The sequence below is a fragment of the Rhinopithecus roxellana genome, chromosome 5 (assembly GCF_007565055.1).
Source record: "Rhinopithecus roxellana isolate Shanxi Qingling chromosome 5, ASM756505v1, whole genome shotgun sequence".
Classification (NCBI taxonomy): Eukaryota; Metazoa; Chordata; class Mammalia; order Primates; family Cercopithecidae; genus Rhinopithecus; species Rhinopithecus roxellana.
In genome coordinates, this window is record NC_044553.1 from 88,276,008 (window position 1) to 88,296,620 (window position 20,613).

Sequence of the window (20,613 nt, forward strand, 5' to 3'; positions counted from 1 at the left end):
CTCTCCCTTCCCCCAAATGGAATTCAAGGGACTCTCACTCCAGACCTGTCTGACCCAACACCTGGGAAGGGGTGGGCTTCTTATGAGGCCCTCTGCTGGTGGTCCCGGATGGGAGAGCAGGAAGAGGGCTGAGGGAAGGGGCCAGCTCCATCTGAGAGCTCACTGGTGTCTCTGCTCACAGGGCCTTCTAGAAATCCCTGTCCTCCTCCTTTCCTCACCCCAGCCCCTCTTGGTTCCTCCTCCTTGTACCCCTCCAGGGAGTTGGCCAGACTCCTGGGAGCTGAGAAAGGGATGAAAGGATTGTCCCCAAAGCCTCTCCCCCGTCTTCTGTACCCACCTTCATTACACCCCACCTTTCTCACCTGTGTCTGCTCCCCTCTCCCAGAGAGGAAGGGAAGCCCTGCCAAAGCCCAGTTCCTTCATCTCTCACCCTCATTCTTGGCGTTGGCCTTCAGGGTAAAGAGGACAGGATGCATTTTAAATTGTCTCTACAGGAGCAGTCAGGAACGCCAAAGAAATCTTTGCATACATTGGAAACCCCATTTTCCAAAGCCAACCTGTGCCCCGGCCATATAATTTTTGATTGCACTGGCATGGCCTCTGAATGTCCCTGCCAAGGAATGTGGGCTAGGCACCCATTAAGAGGAAACAGAAGAAAGGTGGGATTAAGTTGGGAGTCAGCCCTGGCAAAGTCCATCTCTATTCAGAGGACAGTTTTCTAAAGGAAGGAAAATGGAATGGAAGTATAGGAAGAAAATGTGGACACAGAGGTCTCTAGCAAAACCAGTCCCAGGAGAGCAGAGGCTGGGTGAGAGGGGCAAACATGGCTGAGAGGGTCTGGCAAGCCTCCGTCCCTATATCTGCCATGGCTGCTTCTCTGAGACCCAAGGGCAGGGAGAGCACTGATAGTAGCAGGAGCAACAGTGCAGCCCATGTCTCCTCCTCTGAAACCTACTCCCACCCCTCTTGGAGGAAAAGCAGGCCCTCCCTAGATGTATACCCAAGTCAGAGTGCAGGATCCACAGAAGGACCCCAATCCAGGCTTCCAGTCCCATCCCTGCCTCTCCTGCTCTTCCTCCCTGCTACGGTGATCCAGGCAGTGCTTTCGGGCCTCCAGATCCTTATGGCCAATGCTGGCTCGTTGCAGGCAGTCTAGGGTCCAAAGGCTGCCAGATGCATAGAGTCAAGAGTGGCCTGACCACAACCCTCGGGGGCCACTAAAGTGGGAAAAGATGAACACCATAAAGATTAGATAAAAGCTCAGGTCTGTCCATTTTGGGAGTGCATGTTCCAAACCGCCTCCTATACCTGTTAGCCTTGTTGTTACCAGGAAATGCGGAGTCCTCAATGCTTGGTCTTACTTGGAAGAATTTGGCCAAGAGACCAAGTAGTAATGTAAGCAAAAGGTTTATGAAGGAAAATAAAGAGCAGCGATTTTATTTATTTATTTATTTATTTATTTATTTATTTATTTATTTATTTATTTTGTGACCGAGTCTCACTCTGTCTCCCAGGCTGGACTCCAGTGAGCTGGACTTGGCTCACTGCAACCTCTGCCTCCCAGGTTCAAGCGATTCTCCTGCCTCAGCCTCCCAAGTAGCTGGGACTACAGGCGCATGCCACAACACCCAGCTAATTTATTGTATTTTTGGTAGAGATGGGGTTTCACTGTGTTAGCCAGGATGGTCTCCATCTCCTGACCTTGTGATCCACCTGCCTCAGCCTCCCAAAGTTCTGGGATTACAGGCATGAGCCACCGTGCCCGGCCTGGGAGTTTATTGAAGTAGACTCCAAGAGAGGAACCAGCAAGTCTGCTTGGGAAGCAGCAGTATTCAGAGCAAGAGTGAGGTAGCAGCAGAGACAGTACACTCTGAAAGATGAGGCAGAGCAGGCTGCTCAAAGATGACCCAGCAACTCGAGAGTTCTGCCTTGCGGTTTTTAAGTTCCTCCACACTCTCTTTAAGTTCCTGCCTCTGTCTCAAGTCTCTGCCTTTGTCTAATTCCCTGCCTCTGTCTTATGTCTCCATCTTTTCGCCCCACCTAGTTCCTGCCCCAGGTTTGTGGGACTCTCCCTTACTGTCTGCTGATGAACCTGCAGGGGCGGGTGTCGGATATGAATCCTACCGAATGGTGATGTTGCTAATTACTGCCACTCCAGGAAGGGTGTATATTGGTATTTATTGCACCTGCATATCTCATAGGAATTTCTCCTTTGCCTTCTTTCCCTCCTTAGCGTGCAGCTGGCTACATTCCCACAGGTTAACTGCAGAGTGAGTGATGACTGGGCATCTTAAGGAGTGTCTTGGGGCACTCCTTCCTGCATAGATATTTCCCCTCCTCTCTGCTCATATCTAGCGTGAATGTTTTGGGTGGTCTCTGGGGTGTTAGACTTTCCAGACCTCCCTTTCTCAGGGGCTCCCCCTCCTACTCATATCTATCTGCCTACTCTGACAGTATAACCTTGGGCAAGTCACTTGACCTCTCTGAGCATTGGTTTTCTCATTATAGATCGAAAGCGTTAGACTAGGTCAGTGGTTTCCAAACTTTCCCAGCCACATACCCCTTTCTTTAAATGAAATCTCACTGGAACCCTAACATGTAACCTGTTTACTGAACGGTCCTAACTTGATGAGATACAAACATGACCAGTTTTACCTTTCTTGCAACCACTGCCTTCCAGTGTCTCCACTGAGTCCCCCTTCCCATTCCTAAGGCCACCTCAGGCAGACCCTGGTCACTTTCAGTGGATAAAAAGCCTACCCAGTTGTTTCAGTTTAAAGCTTCAATCTGATGTCCAACATGGGGCCCACATCCTCCCATCCTCCATCCTCTGTTTCGGGTTTGCCCCATGGTCTAAAGGACCCAGACCAGGGAGAACATGGTCTACTCTCTCCTGGCTCCTTCCCTCTCCTCCCCTGCACTCTTCTGGACCTCTGTCTTCAGTTGTTGGGGCAGGGAGGAGGGAGCAGGAAAAGGACTTCCTTTTCTTACCTCCTGGCTAAAGATGTCCTTGGTGCTTCAGGCATCCAGCTACTTGGGGGCCTTCCTACCTCTTTCTGAAAGGTGTTTAGCAGTCAGGCCTTTGGGACTGAGTCCTGGCCAGATGGCTCCAACGAGGCTGCCTTCCTTGGTGCTCACTTGGCATGGAGGAGATCCACCCATTCTTGTCCCGCCTGGCAATGGGAGGCCGCTCCCTGCTGCCCCAACAGGCAAAAGGGCAGATCAGCAGGGTCTAGCATAAGGAGACACTCAGCCAGGGAATGGCAGGTCAGCTTCCCTTCTCGTGGGCACCTGTACGTCATACAGTGAGTGGCATCATTGGAGGCCCCGCCCTTGACTTGGGCAGGGTCCAGGCATCCCCAAGCCTCCACAGGGAGGTGCAGGGAGATAAAGACCACAGAAGTTCCCCAAGGCAGTGCCTCCTTACGAGGGGAATTCTCAGCTGCTGCGCATTAGGTCCCATGAACTGCTCAGTAAGAAATACCAATGGGCGACCCCCTAGGCCAGTTAACTCAGCATCTTGAGATGGAGCTTGAGAGTGTTTCTTTTAAAAGCACCTGAGGTGATTGCGGAAGGCAGCCAGGGTTAGGAACCACGGCCCTGTCCAAAAAGTTCTCACCCAATGATGGAGAGAGGACCTGTTAGACCTGTTGGCCAGGGAGGGTCTGGGTTCTCCCTTTGTAAGGTGGCGGGGGCAGACTGAGGACCTGGTACCCTTAGTTTTAGGGCTTTAGGCACAATTTGAAGGTACCAGAAGAGTTCCCATTCAACATTCTACTATAAGTGGTTGTCGAACTTGTCTTAGCAGCAGAATTTTCCTCATGAGAGTGTCTGGCTGCAGCAAGGGGAGGGGCCAGAGCTTTGCCAGCAGCATTGGAACCTGCCCTCCCTCACACCCCTTTAATGAAATAATCAGGCCTCTTTGACTCACTCTGAGAACCTTCCATTGCTTTGTTACATTGGAGAGAGGGGGCCACCGTGCAGCTCTCTGAAGGAAGAATGGGGTGGAAATAGAGCCAGAAGCACAGGCAGAGTAGAGAAGCAAGTGGGCACCCATAGCAGGTTGTGGGAGAACCAGGGTGAGCCAGGAGGTGGGAGTAGAAAGGAAGTAGGCTTGGGGGTGCGGGGAGGGTGGCTGCTGACCTCCCAGTTTTGCTGAGAACAGCCATCTCTAGGCCAGAGCCCCCAGAAAGGTGTGCTCCTCCCTATGCCCTGAGCAGGGGGAAGAAGAGGCAACATGGCCTCAGAACCTGCAGCAGCCACCACCGCCGGGGCAGCACGAGGATGGGCAGAAATCTGCTGGGGACGAGAGGCCCGCCACGGAGCCCCTCTTTAAGGTCCTAGATACGCCTCTGAGCGAGGGTGATGAGCCTGCAACGCTGCTAGCCCCGCGGGACCATGGGCACAGCGTGCAGATGGAAGGCTACCTGGGCCGCAAGCATGACCTGGAGGGGCCCAACAAGAAGGCTTCCAACAGGTGAGTGTGGGAGAGGCTGCTGGCTGAGGGGAGGTTGGACAGCTCCCAGGGATCTCTCTGCCAGCAGAGCCTCTCCCTCGGCCTGTGAGAGCTCCTGGGCACCCGCTCTGGGCCAGCCCCAAGGGCTACCTGGCATGATGGGAAAGCCCATCTTCAGTTCTGGTCCTGAGTTCAAATCTTATGTATTCATGCAAGTTACTCAACCTCTTTAAATTGGTTTCCCCATTTGGAAGGAGAGGATGATGAGAACAGTATGTCCTTTCACTACAGATACTGTTCCTGGCACACAGTAGGTGAACACACTTGGTGAACACTAGCTATTATTATCCTATTATCCCAAGGCTAGGGATAGGTAGCTCTAAAGGTTAGGTAGGTCTTGGCACTAACAACTTCCTTGTTTGAGCCCCACTTTTTACCAGTCTAGGCCTCAGTGTCCTTAGCTATAAAATGGGAGTGATGGGGGTAGGGCATGGCCTATTGCCTCCCAGAGGTCCCTTCCAGTGCTGTCATTTGGTGACTCCATGACCCCAAGGAACTGACTCAAAGGTTAAGTCCTTTCCTGACCCTGAAACAGTCATGCCCTTGGGTTTGGTCTATCTAGGGCTGTCTCTGTCTGGGGACCCTGAGGGCCTCCTCTTTCTAGCAGCCGTCCAGGGTCCCAGGAAAATAGGGCAGCACCAGGAGGTTGAAGCCAGCCGTATTCCCAGGGACAGCTGGCAGCATGAGCATGCAGGGTGTGTCTGGGGGACTCACGAAAGGGATATCAAATTCCAAAAAGGAACCATTTGGGGGCCCAGTTGCCCTGAAAAGGTTTATTTATTGCTTAAATGGACAGTCTACCCGGAAAGGGGAAACTAACATTTACTGAGCACCTACTATATGCTAGGCATTATGTTAGGACTGATAACATCTTCACAACAATCCTGTGACATTGATATTTCTCTTTTCCATGGGGAAAACAGAGTCTCAGAAAGGTTAAGTCATTTGTTCAAGGCAAGCTCTTTCTCCAAAGACCCAGCTCCTTCTTAGTAACTGCCTTTCTGCTAGAGGAAAGATCCCTGAGCGCAGAGTGGGAAATGGGGCTTCATAAAATGGCTTTTCAGCCAGCTTTGCATGGTCAGTTTCTCTCTCTGACCTTCCAGAACTTCCTCCCTATGTGCTCTACTAGTTTCCCCACCTTCCTGCCCTCAAAAGTAAGGGGGGAAAAGAGGGAGAGGAGAAGAGGGGGACAGAGGAGGATGAAGAGGAGGAGGAAACAGAGTCTGTTACTGTAGAAATGCAGCAACATGCTTCCCATGTGTGAATGAAGACGCTTGGGCCAGCCCACCTCTTCAGTTATGAATTTGATGCTCTCACCAAACATGCCAGTTGACATGAGCCGTATTTGTTTTTGGTTTGTTCGTTTTTTGTTTTTTTTTAGACAGTCTCACTCTGTCACCCTGGCTCGAGTGAAGTGGCTCAATATTGGCTCACTGCAACCCCTGCCTCCCGGGTTCAAGCAATTCTTCTGCTTCAGCCTCCATGAGTAGCGGGGATTACAGGCGTGTGCCACCACACCTGGCTAATTTGTATTTTTGTTTTGTTTTGTTTTGAGGGTTTTTTTGTATTTTTAGTAGAGACGGGGTTTTACCATGTTGGTCAGGCTGGTCTCGAACTCATGACCTCGTGATCCGCCCACCTCAGCCTTCCAAAGTGCTGGGATTATAGGCATGAGCCACCACGCCTGGCTGACATGAGCCCTATTTGTAAAATTTGCTCCTTTAAAAAGTTTAGTATGCTTGGCACACCTCATCAAAACAAAAAACAATCACTGACACAAAACCCTGTTCATTCCTTCACAGTTCTGTAGTGAGACTCAAATATGCTAATGGATGTAGAAATACTTCAAAAAGTTAATATTTTACTGTTGGTCTTAAAACATAATAGTTCTACTTCTGTAAGTGTACTTCAAGGTAAGATCAGAATTACAGGCACAGATTTATGTGTAAGAATGTTCATCACATTGCTATTTAAATTTTGGGCAAATTTTCCAGTATTATAAGGTTCATCAATAAAGGGATTGTGATAGGCTTCCACATAGCTATTCAAAATTATTTTAAGAAATATTTGAGGATATGGGCCAGGCGTGGTGGCTCAGGACTGTAATCCCAGCACTTTGGGAGGCCGAGGCAGGTGGATCACCTGAGGTCAGGAGTTCAAAACCAGCCTGGCCAATGTGGTGAAACCCCATCTGTACTAAAAATATAAAAATTAGCCTTGGCTTGCACCTGTAGTCCCAGCTACTCGGGAGACTGAGGCAAGAAAATCACTTGAACCCGGGAGGTGTAGGTTGCAGTGAGCTGAGATCGGGCTACTGCATTCCAGCCTGAGTGACAGAGGCTCAGCCTAAAAATATATATATAATATATAAATATATGTTATATATTATATATTTATATATTATGTATAACATTTATATATTACATTTATTATACATATACATATTACATATATAACATGTATATATAAATGTTATACATGTGTATGTACATACATATACGTATATATACACACATATATACATATACGTGTATACACACATATATACATATACGTATATATACACACATATATACATATATAACATTTATAACATTATATATCATATATTATATAATATATATTTAATATAGATTTATGTATTATATATAAAATTTTTATATATATATATTTTTTTGAGATGGAGTCTCATCTCTGTCACCCAGGCTGAAGTGCAGTGTCGGGATTTCGGCTCACTGCAACCTCCACCTCCCGGGTTCAAGCGATTCTCCTGTCTCAGTCTCCTGAGTAGCTGGGCCTGCAGGCATGCACCACCAAGCCCGGCTAATTTTTGTATTTTTAGTAGAGATGGGGTTTTACAATGTTTGCCAGGCTGATCTCGAACTCCTGACCTCAGGCGATCCGCCCGTCTCGGCCTCCCAAAGTGCTGGGATTACAAGTGTGAGCCATTGTGCCCAGCAAAAAAAGAAATATTTGAGGATATGGAGAAATACTCATGATTTAGTGTTATGCTTAGAAACAGAATATAAAATTGAATATATACATAACCCAGTTTTAGCTATCTGTGAATAGTAAAAAAAAAAAAAAAGTGAAAATGTGAAGACTAGAAGGAACACATAAAATGTTAATAATAGCTATTTTTTTTGTAATGAAATTACATGCAGATGATTTTTTAACAATAAAACATGTTACTATGTATCAGAACAAACATGGTGTAATTTTTTTTTAATGGTGAAGCTATAGGAATTGACACCAGAGATGCCGTATCAGGATGCGGGTGACCTGCCTGTCTGCATCTTTGCAGGTCCTGGAACAACCTGTACTGTGTGCTCAGAAACAGTGAGTTAACCTTCTACAAGGATGCCAAGAACCTGGCCCTGGGGATGCCCTACCATGGGGAGGAACCCCTGGCCCTGAGACATGCCATCTGTGAGATTGCTGCCAACTACAAAAAGAAGAAGCATGTCTTTAAACTGAGGTGAGGCCTCCCTGGCCTTTGAAAGTTCAGGTTGATGGCTTGATTGGGCATTAGTGGCAGGGCAGAGGCCCTCTGTATGGGACCAGCTCCATGCCTGAGCTACTCCTCAGGGGTTTTTCAAATCAAAGAGGCTGATGGTCCAGACTGTGACCTCTCAGAAAGTGCTGGGCTGCCTGAGAGGGTTCTGGATGTTCGGCTCAGGGTATTGTGGCAGAGGCTGGGCCAGCCCTCTGCCCAGCGCCCCCTCCAAAGGTGTCTCCATGACAGGAAACCCTTTGTCCTCCTAGGCTGAGTAATGGCAGCGAGTGGCTCTTCCATGGCAAGGACGAGGTAAGCGCGGGCAGTCTAGCCCAGACCTGGCTAACAAAGGGGTAGGTGGAGGACCCCAGGCCGCTTGCCCTGGAGGGCCCCTCAGAAGGGGCAGTCCCAAGAGCCCGCCATTGTTGCCTGGCCCGGGAGGTGGGGGGCTGTGGGCCTCCAGACTCCACCGTGACCCTCTGCCCCGCAGGAGGAGATGCTGTCCTGGCTGCAGGGCGTGAGCACCGCCATCAACGAGTCCCAGAGCATCCGCGTCAAGGCGCAGAGCCTGCCCCTGCCCTCCCTCTCCGGCCCCGACGCCAGCCTTGGCAAGAAGGACAAGGAGAAGAGATTCAGCTTCTTCCCCAAAAAGAAGTAGCGGCCGGAGGCCCCCGCGGGTGGGGCTGGCGGGCGCGGTGGAGTCGCAGAGACCGGGAGCCCCGGGCCTTGGCCTCCTCTCGCCGCCGCCCGCCTGTCGAATCGAGTCGAGTCGAGTCGCGGGCCGGGCCCCCGGGCCCCACGCTGCACTGCAAAAGCTGCCTTCGCCCGCGCGTCCTGGGCCGACGCCCCCTCCATGCCCTCGCCCGCGCCGGCTCTGCTCCAGGGACAGGGGCTCCCAGCTCCTCTGGCGCCCTCGGGGCCTCCAGGCCTGGGGGCAGGAAACGGTTCTCTGAGGCACACGCCCTCTTCTCCCACCCTCCTCATGAGCGGAGGGTGCGCAGGCCCCTTACCCCCAACCAAAAAAAAAAAAAAGAAAGAAAGAAAGAGCTGGAGAAGGCTGATGGGGTTCCTCAAACGCTGCCTGTTCCTAAAGCAAGTCTTGCTTGGGGTCACCTCCCACCTGGTGGCAGCCAGGGAAAGGGGAAAGGAAGAGGGCACTGGAAATGCATGGCCAGCCACCTAGGGGCATGAGGAAGGAGCCTTCAGGTGGCCCACAAAGCCCTAGCTCTGGATCAGGGGCTGTGGGGGGCTGAGGGGACCAGACTGGGTGCAGGGCCTTGGGTGCTGCCAGCCTCCTCCCCGCTGGGCTTCCGCAGAACTGGGACTCTCACCTCAGGGGCCACCACATCCCTCCTCTCTGCTTCTCCCCCTAGATCAAAGGGCACCCTCCACGGTTGGCAGGGCCTGGCTGAGTGCCTCCAGCACCCTTGTGCCACCACAGGCAGTCCCAGGAGGGGCAGCAAGGTCAGACCATTTCTCATTGAAAACTGTGGCTAGGGCACAGGGCTGTGATCTGAAGGAGTGACAGGTAGGTCACAACACTGCCTAAGGCTCTCCCTCTCAATGCTAGGACCCTCCCCCCACTCCCAGTGACAGCCAAACCAGCAATATCCGACAGACGTAGGCCCCCTAGGGGACAGTGTGGGCCCCCCAGATACAAAATGGATACCCCCGCAGCTGCAGTGAAGCATCCCAAAGCCAGATGTCCAATTGCATCCTGTCTGCAGCTGGGACTTCGGAGGGTACGGCTGGGCAGACAGCAAAGTTGATCACCTATCGTCTCAGGGTGGCAGATGCAGCCATGCCTTGGCATCACCACACGTGACAGCTCCCCCTGCACAGCTGGGACAAATGTCGGGGCCAGAGCCATGAAGGTGTGGTACCCCTTGATCAGCTTCTCCAGAAGGTCCTGGCCCCAGGTCTTGGGCTGGGGCGGGGGGAGGGTGTCACATGAGTACAGAGGTCAAATATCTGCCACCTTCCAGCCCTGAGCGCCAGAAGTTCTGCAACCTATGTCTTCAGGAATGGCCTTCCCCTTGCTGCCCAGGTCATACTTCTGGAGGGAGAGGAAACTCATTCCACAAGGATTTCCCCACCACTCTACTCTGAAAGCAACATAGTTCTGGCCCAGTATCTAACTAGGGTTAGGTCCAAGAGAGGAGTCAAGCAGATGCGGTAGGGGTGGCAGCAGGCATTCTCCCCCAGGGAAACCATAAAAGTCCCCAGGGCCTGCAGGCAGTTTCTATCACTTTCCCTGTGTGAAGGACCTTAGTTCCATGGAGATGAAGTAGGTGAGGTTCAGGTAGAAGCCACAGGGGCAGGCATCCAGAATGAGGCCCCCTGAGGAACCCTGAGTGCTGACCAGTGCCAGCAGAAATCAGTTCCACCCTGACACCAACTGCAGCAGGCAGGAGCCACAGGAAGGAAGACGTCATCCAATGGAGCCCGATATCCCCAGGTTCCCGCCCTGGTGGGCAAGGTCTTCATTTGGCTTCGGTACATATGACCCTATACAGGGAACCTAGTGTGTACCACTCACCAGCCTCTTTCTGTATCTGGGGAAAGCAAGGCAGTGAGATGACTGCACTCACCTAGCAATAAAGTAGGCCTTTGGTGCACTTGTGGGCATGTCCTCCTCTGAGGCAGAAAGCAGGTTCCTTGCTAAAGGGCAGATGGTGGCAAGCATCTCCCTCAACTGTTTCCCTGGGCCAGTCTTTAGGGAGCCAAGGGACAAGGGCCCACCCTCCCCTTTCCACGTGTGCCAAATCAGCACCTGAAGTGAGTCATTTCCAGCAAGCAACTCCACAGACCCAAGAAAAGAAGGACTCCAGTGGAAGAGCTAGCATCTCACCACCCCAGGTCCCCTGGGCTGGTCCAGGGCAGCCAGCTGCATGTGACCATTCTGTTGCCAGCTCCCCACACATCCCTCCTGTCACCCAGGCCCCAAGACATTCGACCAACTGGACTGAAACCGCAGGCATCCAGCTTTGGGAGACCCTATGCCACACCAGGGCTAAGCTCTCCCAGTACCCTGGCAAGGCCTTTTTTTCCCCTCTCCTTATTCTACTTTACAGTCTTTTCTTTGACAGTATTCCTAAACTAGGTTGACACAGCTCCAGTCCACACCAGCATACCAGGCTTCCTCCCCAGGGCAGTTTAGAGGAAGCTCCTTCCGGGCACGGTCAGGTGGTCCTCCTTCCCTCTCTCCTTCCCCTTTGTCCCAGCCTCAACTGACTGGCTAAGGGAGGTGTGGAGGGTCCTTGGGCTTTCCTCCCCAACCTGGCCTCCATTAGCATCCCTAACAGGAGGCCCGTGGAAGGCTCAGCCTCTTCTCCACATCCCTCCTCCTTCCTGCCTATCGGAGGCAACCAGGGTCCCCTAGGCTGACCCTGAATCCTCTTCCTTCCTTCATGGGAGGGGGGCAGGAATCCGGAGGAGGACGAAGCCAGTGGGACCACATGGCTTGGTGGCTTGGACAAACAAGCTCAGGGAGGAAACGAGGCGGCGGTGGCTGCAGAGGAATGCAACCCTGTTGGGCACAGACCATGCAATCTGGGGCTGGCCCTGGGGCCAGCTGGGTCCTGTCCTCCACCTGCTCAACCGTGCTTCCACCAACCAGAGGAAACCCATTTACTAGTTTTTCTAATAAATCAATAATCCTCCATATTTCTCTCAGTTTATTTGACTAGCCTCCTCTCCCTTTGAACTGGGTCTAAGAGGGCTGGCACCATGGAGACAGAGGGACAGCCAGACTCTCCAGCTTGTCCCTGGGAGCCTTATGGGGACGACTGCAAGCACCCAGGTCCCGGGCTTCACCGCAAACTCCGAGAAAAGCTTGCTCATTCATGCATTTGATCAACGTGAAGGCCTGCTGTAGGGCAAAATCATTTCCGAGCAATGATCAGTCCAGGCCCCCTCCCCACAGATCTCAGCACTCCTGGACCGCAGAATCATCAGAATCTCTAAGCCTGGGATTCACCTCCAGAGGGCAGTTTCTGTTGGTCTACGGAGATGGAATGTAAGCACTGTTTCCAAAAGGCTCCCCAGATGATTCCAGTGGGCAGCCAGTGAGAACCACCGACCTGGTGCAAGGTTCCCAGGCATACCTAGATGACTGTGTAAGAACTGCCTGGAGAAGAGGTTAACTACAACTTCCTGGGCCCCACCCTCTGAAGAGCCCCAGTTGGGTTCTTTAAGGGAAGATCAGAGGCTAGTGACAACCTCTCTTGAGCAGAAACAGCGAAGGGCAGAGGTAGCCCGTGGTCCGGCAGCTGCCCTGAATCTTCTGTGGTCATTCCACAGTCACTGGCTCCTGCCAGGCCAGTCTCAAGATATGATGCTGAGTAACCACAAGGGCACTGGACAGTGTGAGGGTCAGGGAGGCGGAGGTTGCAGTGAGCCGAAATTGCATCACTGCACTCCAGCCTGGGCGACAGAGTAAGACTCCATTTCAAGGGGGGGAAAAAAGAATCTAGGTCCCTCTGATCTTCCCTTGACCTTGTTAGACTCAGCAGACCCATCTTCAGGTTGGGTCAGAAGGCCCACAGGGCCCTGGCCCAGCAGCCCCACTGAACACTTGTCAGGCAGCTCTACCATCCAGGCCCTGCAGCCTCCACCTCCCAGGCCCCAGTCAGAAAAAAAAATTGAGCAAAATGAGGCCAGACCTCTGTGGAGAAAGGGCAGAAAACCCAGCTGAAATAGGGAGGCATTCCTAACTCTTCTGAATCAAAGACACTTCTGAGAATGTGATAAAAAGGGAGGAATCATCCCAGAAAAATGCACTAGTACTCCTCATCCAATGTTGCAGACACCTTTAGGACATTTCTAGTCTCCAAGTTTAGAATCCTTGCCTTCAGCCAGATGTAGGGGCTCACCCCTGTAATCCCAGCACTTTGGGAGGCCGAGGTGGGTGGATCACCTGAGGTCTGAAGTTTGAGACCAGCCTGGTCAACATGGCAAAACCCCGCCTCTACTGAAAATACAAAAAATTAGCTGGGTGTGGTGGCTCGTGCCTATAGTCCCAGCGACTTGAGAGGCTGAGACAGAAGAATTGCTTGAACCTGGGAGGCGGAGGTTGCAGTGAGCCAAGATCACACCATTGCACTCCAGCCTGGGTGACAGAATGAGACTCCATCTCTTTAAAAAAAAAAAAAAAAAAAAAAAAAAAGAATCCTTGCCTTCTAGGACGTTTCCTGGGAACTGGAGAGAAGCGCAAAAGGCACCAGATACTGGGAACTTCTGCTTATGAGAAAAACGGTCTACCTCACCACCTCCCCTTTTTTTTTTTTTTTTTTTGAGATGGAGTCTCACTCTGTCACCCAGGCTGGAGTGCAGTGGCACGATCTCAGCTCAGTGCAAGCTCCGCCTCCCGGGTTTACGCCATTCTCCTGCCTCAGCCTCCCGAGTAGCTGGGACTACAGGCACCCGCCACCTCGCCCAGCTAGTTTTTTTTTTTTGTATTTTTTAGTAGAGACGGGGTTTCACCGGGTTAGCCAGGATGGTCTCGATCTCCTGACTTCTTGATCCGCTTGTCTCGGCCTCCCAAAGTGCTGGGATTACAAGTTTGAGCCACCGCACCCGGCCAACCACTTCCCTTTTTTAAGTCTAGCTCTGGCCCTTGCGGAAAAGAGCAAAAGGCTGGCATGCGGGACCCCTTACCCTAGACAGGACAGCAGGCTGCTGCTTGACAGAGAAGCCCATGGGAGTCTAGGCAGCAGACAGCAAGCTCCCAATCTCACATCCTCCTGCCCCACCTCCCCTACCAGTACCCAGGTGCCTTATGTTTCATGAGCTCAGGTGACCAACGAGTGTGGAAGGAACCACCTCCATGTCTCCATCTCCCTAAGACATCCCTGGCCCACGAATAACCTTCCCTACCCCAGCCAGGCCCAGGAAGGAGTTCACACATAGTGGGTTGGTCAGCAGTGGTTATTGCACCATTGGCAAATAATGAAATGTGTGTACATCAGCAACAACCACAGGGTCAGCGCAACAACCCTCAAAAGTACCTGAACTGCATCCACTTCATTCTTGACAGGAGGGGAATAAACAGAGGCCACACACTCACGCACGCGCACATCATACCATGGAATGGAAAGCAATAAATTATCGGCTTCATTCCTGCCTGGACCCTAAGAAAAGCCACAGTTACAGAGTAAAGCCTCTCCAGGCCACTGCCTGAGTCTCGCTGGGGGTGGGCTCCTCGGTCTGGCTGTGGCCGTGGCCAGCCAACGCTGGAGGCCTGAGCAGAGCTTGCTCTCTGGGAAGAGGTGAGCTTCAATATTTGGCTTCTTACCAGAAAAGAACTATTTACAAGGGAAGCAGCCACACCGGCCTCACAGGTGAGTGGGAAGTTGTCTCGAGCCCCAGTGGATGGCACAGGCAGGAGATCCCTGCACACAGGGGCATCCTTCCCGAAGGGCAGAGGGGACGGACTTTCCGCCCGCCAGAGGGCCCTGGGCAGGGGCTCCACGAGCCCAGGCTTGAGGGGAAGGATGCCCAGATTCTTCCCCAACCTCCAACATGACTCCTCCCTCCCCCAGGAGTCAGCATCAACCAACAGAGTTCAAGGCCTGGAACTTCTCTCTGAGGTTTCTCACTCTACCCTGCTGGCTCGGGTCTGCCGGGTCCCTGGGACCCTCTTCCTTCAGCCGACACTCTGCAGACTGCTGGAAGTCCTGGCCCTGCCCCAGCAGGGCCACCAGCGAGCTTGGTCCCTGACCACTGATCTCCTCTAGCCCCACGGTGGGGCCGGGAAGGGGTCCCTTCTCCATGACAATCACCCGCCGGTTGTCCTCGAGGGTGAGGTCTGCAGTGACATACAGGGTCTCGCCTCCGTCCTGCTTGCTCTGGGGCAGAGGCCCAGGGGATCGGGCAGCCTCTCCGCCTCCCCGGCCCCTCTTGGTGCTCAGGCTGCGGCAGCGGCCCACCCTGCCCGACAGAGGCGGCTCCACCATGTTTTCCGGCACCGAGTGGCTCCTGTTGACGGGTGGGCCACGGGGCCCGCCACCCCCTGCTCGGCGTGCCTCATCGCGGGAGGCGTATTTGGAGCAGAGCTCTCGGACGTCAGGCCAGCTGAAGGTCTCCGTGGGGCTGCGGGGGCTCCAGGCAGAGAGCCGGCCCCCAGGCGAGGTGGTCCTCTGGCTGACAGCAGACGGGTTGAAGGAGAAACGCTGTGGCGATGTCTCCCTAGCCGAGGAGGGCTTGGGAGGGCTGTGCTCCTGGGCCATCAGCTGCTCACAGTCGAAGAGAGACAGCACTGGCTTCCTCTTACCTGTGAGGAGAGAGCAAGCTGCCTGAAGCATGGTGCAGGAGGGCAGAGCTGCAAGGGGGTCTCTGAGCAGGCTCCAACTCACTTTCCAGGAAAGGCTGGTTGTTGGGGTTTTGGGTGTGATGGGAGAAATCTCATTTACCATCCACAGCCCCTTTCATGAAGGGCCATGGGAAGAATGAAGACAAGGCAGTGGAAAGGGGTCAGATGTCAAAGGAAGAGGGGAGAGCTTCTGCTCTCATCCTGCTGAAGGAGGGGCCTGGGGCCATGCTTCCTCCAGGAGTCTCTGCTGGATGGGAAGGGCTGCAGCCGAGGGCATCAAAAGGGCTTAACCAGGAGAGCAAGTTTGGCCTCAGAGCACTGGACTGGCTGCCAGGGCTCACCCTGTGCCCTTGGTGCCCAGGGTCTAGCTTCTCCCTTTGGTAGAGCCTCCTTAGAGGTCACTTTCCCCAAGGAGCCAAGTGGCTCCTTATTGGCTCTTCAGTCCCTAGACTTGGGGAAGGGCCCACTTGCCGCTCCTGTCATACCTTTGCCACCTAATGGCTCTCCAGCCTCTTCCTGTAGACAGGGCACAGCAGGGCTCTTCCCGTTCCTCTCAGGGGCCGCCTTTTCCCACTGCAGTGGTGGCCTGGCCATCACTGGCTTGTTGCTCTTGATTCGGAGGCTGTACTGGCGGGCCAGCTGGTAGACCTTGTTCTTGACGCGCTCACTCACGTGGCTGTCCATTACGTGGGAGAGCTGCACGATGCGGGGGTGCAGTGGGACCACCAGCTCCCCCTGGGTACTGCTGCTCAGCTCCTTCACCAGCTCTTTCAGCTCCCGGGCCAGGTGGGCTGGGCTGCGCCCCTCAGTGGGAGAGGAACTTTCTGGGGAGGCAGTGGCTGACTCCTCCGTGATGGCTCCCAGCTCATGCTCCTCCAGGATAAAGAGTGGCTCATGCAAGTCAAAGCCATTGGCCTGGCCCTGGCCGGGCCCCTTCCCAGGGCTCCCCCCAGAAGACTCCATTCCCTCCCAGATCTTCACAATTTCTGATGATGGGCGGAACTCAGCATCTGAGATGGGAGGTGGGTCCCCTTTGCCTGCCTGGCTTGGTCCTGGGAGCTCAAACAGGGCCCACGAAGTCGGCCGGGAGCCCACCTGTCTCTTGCGCCCCACTGGGGGTACTGGCTCTGGGTCTGGCCGAGGAAGGCTGTTGAACCTGGAGACGGAGTTTCTTACCAGTCCTTTGGGGATGTAGGAGAGGCTCTCCCGGCGACGGACGCTGAAGCCCGCATCGTGGTGTTCTGCATTTTCATAATAGCTCTTAATCTTGTCTAGCAACAGCCGGTCTCGGGTGGAGAGCGCTGATTCCTTCTTCTTGCAGGAAGACCAGTCGGGCTCCACTGGGCAGCCTGGGCTTGGGGACTCCATCCCATTGACAGAAGGGCTGTCCTCTGTGGGCCCCCCCACACTGATGTCCACTTCTGGGGAGAGCTGACAGCTGAGGGAGTCTGTGGCACTGCCACGCCGCGCCAGGCCCTTCTCACTGCCCTCCAGGCTGAGCACGCTGCTGCTCCGGCTGACCAGCCGTGGGCTCCCAAAGCCACTGGACTTGCCGTCCTCCTGTGCCACGCTGCTCCGCCGAGAGAAGCTGCTGACAAACCGCTCCGCAATGACACTGGCCTGGTCCAGCACGGAGGGTGGCAGAAGGCTTTCAGGCTCCTGGGCGGCACCCCCCATTTCTTCTTCCTCCTCACTGCTCAGGGCCTTAAGGTCCTCAGTGCTCTCAGCCGCCACGAAGCCCACCATGTCACCCGGGGGGTCCATCCCCAGAAGCCCCTGGTGGGCATCAAGTGGTGTCTCCAGGACTTCTGGAGATTCTGTGTCTGAGGGCATCTCCTCGGCACTGGGCCCTTCCACAGCAGCAAATACCTGTTGCTCACTCCCAGCCTCAGGGTCCGGCTCAACCTGAAACATAGCAGAAAAGGCTCACATGAGTAAAAAGCCTCCTTCATGGGACCTGGGGAACAAGGGAACAGCATGGCCTGCTCAAGGCCCAATGACAGGGACCTGCAGTTTAGGACCCAAGGCAATCAGAATGAGCACAACTTAGGAGGAGGGCAATGGGTCCTTAGAGGAACATGACTGTGTCCTTTAGTCACCCTACAGTGGGGGTGCTGGGCCCATGTCCTCAAAACCAAGGAAAACACTAAGAATGCAGATGGTGCCGGATGGCAACACCTTGATGGCAGCCAGCCTGGGAACTACAGGGACGAGGTGGGAATACACAACAGTGGGTAGGGCATGGCCCCGGGTTCCCAGGGGCTGGTTCTCACAGCATCATGGAACCAGCATGGCTGATGGTGAGGCAGCTCACCAAAGCCCTAGAGGCTCCTCACTTGGAGGTTCTAGGGTTCAAACCCAGACCCGTGCAACATGAGAGGCCATTTCATTTTCCTCAGGGGACGGGGCCTCCCATGTAGATCAGGGTCTAGAGAGCAACACAGCCACATGCTGGAATCTCGTCAAGAGGGTGAGAACCAGGAATGTGGCTCCTCCCAGCACCTGTGGGCCTAGCACAACTGCCTACGCCCAGGAAATGGGCAAGGAAGAAAGCAAACGTGAGAATTCCCTCTTGACCACCTTGACGGTAATTTGAACCACAGAACTGCTGATGTACGCAGCTTTCCAGAGCAGTTAGAGAGATAAGAGCAAACACTAAATTCTAAGCTCGGACCTAATTCCTTCTGTTCTAGTCCGGAATCTGCAGAGCACCCAGGATCTAGACCTGCACTGTTCAACATGGGAGCCACAGTCACTGTGGCTTTCCGAGCACGCGAAATGGGGTCAGGCCCAGTGGAAACCTGCTCTTGGGGTAAAATACACATCAGATTGCAAAGACTCTGTATAGAAAAAAGGGATAAAACATATCGGTAACTTTTTATGTTGATTACATGTTAGAATAATACTCTGCACACTTTGGGTTAAATAAAATATACTACTAAAATTAATTTCATCTGCTTCTTTTAAATGTTTTAATGCATGGTTCTCATTGTATTATTACTGGACACACCCATTTGCTCTGGTCTGAATGTCTGCGTATCCCTAAAATTGCCAGGTGGAGGCTAACACCCAGTGTGATGGGAATGAGAGGTGGGGCCTTTGGGAAATTAGGTCACGTGAACTCCATCCTCATGAATGGGGTCAGATCCCTTACAAAAGAGGCTCAAGAGAGCTTCCTTGACCCTTTGCCATGTGAGGACACAGCAAGAAGCCACCATCTACGAAGCAGAGGGCGAGCCCTCACCAGAGTCTGCTGGCATCTTGACCTTAGAATTTCCAGCCTCCAAAACTGAGCAATAACTAAGCCACCCAGGCAGCAGTAAGGGATCTTGTTATAGCAGCTCAAGCTAAGACATCATGCTACATTCCTATCCAGTATCATCCAGGCTTCTTAGTCCTGGCTGTGGGGTCCAACATGGGGTCCAGGCCGTAGCTCACGATCTTTCCCTTATAACTTTGGGAAAGGAAAGGACGCTGCTTCCCACAACCCACAGACAGTATAGGGCAGCAGCAGGAGGAGAGTGGGCCTCTGAGTCCCAGCCCCAGGTCTGATCTCAGCCCCGCCCCTCAGGAGCTGCTCAGTGGTAGGCACGCCATCAACCACTCAGAGCCCTTTTCCTTCTAGAGCTGTTGTGGGGAAGAGAAGGAAGAAATAGCACATCAGTTACAAAGGACGTGTCCAACAGATATCAGTTCCCTACCCTTTGCCCAGGTGACCACAGGTGTGATTTCAATGTCTGGCATGCTGGCAGGGACAGGGTCTTATAATCCATACAAGGTGGCCTAACCAAGGGAGCCTAATACCTGGTTCATTTCCACTAGCTGTGTGCCCTTGACATGGGACTGCATCTGCCCAAAGGGGAGTCTTTTTCTAATTCATAGAGAGGGGTGGTCTGCTTACCAAACCATATACTCTAGGCCAAACAGACTTCATGCAGGGCTGACAGTCCAGGGAGGTGGAGAATCTCTGTTCCCATGGGCCCAGTGGGAGAGCCTATGCCTGAAAGCCCTATTTGCAGACTTGGAAATCTGGACTCCAAGTTCTTCCTGCTATCCCCATCCTACCTGCTGGTCGCTCACCTCTGGCAGGGAAGAAACGGACTCGAAGCTCATGCGCTTCTCAGCACTGGCTGGAGACCGACCACTGGGCCTTCTGCTGCTCCTGGAGCCTTCAGACTCCCTGCGCCCCTTTCCCTGCAGAGGTAGAGGTCAGTCATCAACTCCAAGACAACTGGAAGCTGATCCCTTCTACATCTCAACACAGGCAGCGCCTCCCACGCCCCAAGGGGCTGGGCTGAGCTGAGAGCCAGTCTTGGGCCTGAGCCATTCCAGAGCCAACCTGAATGCCAGGCCTAGGGCTGCAGAAAGCCTTGTCAGGCATGCAGCTTCAGAAAACCTCAGCCCACCTTTCCCTCCAGACAAAGTAGACTTGACCTTTCCAGCCTCACTGTGTGCTAGCTTCTCCCTGCCCCCACCGCCCCACCCCACTTGTCATGCTTGTTGGGCGTTATAATGATAAGTGCCCAGTACTGGAACAGAGCATGCCAGGGGCTCACCAGGGTGTGACAGCGAGCGAGGGTGTTAAGTGCTGAGGGGAGGAGTAAAACTAGGGCAGGGAGGGGTGGGGAGGGCAGCAGAGGGGGCCCTTGGGTGGGCATGCACATCCCAGGGAGCATGCAAGGAGGAGGGGAGATCGAAGAGACACCTCACCATAGCGCCCCGGGAGAAAAGTAAAGCGTTGGCCCGATAGTGCCAGCAGTGGAGGGCGGCCAGCAGGGAGCTGGCAAAGTCAGCTACCTGCTCCGCCACCGCCAGGCTCTCCTCCTGCTCCTCCTCCTCCTCCTCTGAGCCTGGGGGCTTCGGCCCAGCCCCTTTCTCGTTGCCTTCATGCCCTGTCAGGTCCTCCAGAGAGACCTGAAAGGCCTGCTCTTCCTCCTCCTCCTCCTCCTCCTCCACCACCTCCTCCTCTTCCTCTTCCTCCTCCTGGGCAGCCCCTTCAGCCTCTGGCTGCAGGCCCCGAGTACGAGAGGGCTGCCCAAAGTCCAGGAGGGTGCCAGCGCTGCCTGCATGCTGTTCAGAGCACAAGACCCCCTCGTGACCAGCCTCTTGGGCAACCTCCTGTCCTCCTGCAGGCAGCTGTGGGTGGGGAGGCTTCGCACAGAAAGCCACACCTAGATGCCCAACTCAGGTCTCCACTGGGGTCCAGGGAGGGGCGGGTGTTCTCATGGTGGAAAGGCTGTGACCTGGTCAAAAATTCAGAACCCAAAGAGGCCTGCCTACTTGTCTACC

At 53.7% G+C, this 20,613-nt stretch overlaps 2 protein-coding genes across 7 annotated transcripts in view; one reads left to right on the forward strand and one right to left on the reverse strand.

The window, feature by feature from the left end:
- SPTB (spectrin beta, erythrocytic) overlaps positions 1 to 11,676 on the forward strand; it is a 137,648-nt gene extending 125,972 nt beyond the window's left edge. For both annotated transcript variants that reach the window (XM_010383706.2, XM_010383705.2), the window contains 4 exons: positions 4,221 to 4,477; positions 7,821 to 7,994; positions 8,282 to 8,324; positions 8,503 to 11,676. In XM_010383706.2, the coding sequence (XP_010382008.1) occupies positions 4,221 to 4,477; positions 7,821 to 7,994; positions 8,282 to 8,324; positions 8,503 to 8,670 (642 nt within the window). In that variant the 3' untranslated portion in view covers positions 8,671 to 11,676. The remainder of the gene's footprint in view (positions 1 to 4,220; positions 4,478 to 7,820; positions 7,995 to 8,281; positions 8,325 to 8,502) is intronic.
- Positions 11,677 to 13,922: 2,246 nt separating this feature from the next.
- The window catches only part of PLEKHG3 (pleckstrin homology and RhoGEF domain containing G3), a 42,683-nt gene continuing 35,992 nt past the window's right edge, over positions 13,923 to 20,613 (reverse strand). For 3 of the 5 annotated variants that reach the window (XM_010383702.2, XM_030930640.1, XM_030930641.1), the window contains 4 exons: positions 20,035 to 20,394; positions 19,405 to 19,518; positions 15,810 to 17,229; positions 13,923 to 15,285 (listed from right to left, as the gene is read on the reverse strand). In XM_010383702.2, the coding sequence (XP_010382004.1) occupies positions 14,564 to 15,285; positions 15,810 to 17,229; positions 19,405 to 19,518; positions 20,035 to 20,394 (2,616 nt within the window). In that variant the 3' untranslated portion in view covers positions 13,923 to 14,563. The remainder of the gene's footprint in view (positions 15,286 to 15,809; positions 17,230 to 19,404; positions 19,519 to 20,034; positions 20,395 to 20,613) is intronic. The other 2 variants (XM_010383703.2, XM_010383704.2) reach the window with 2 other exon arrangements.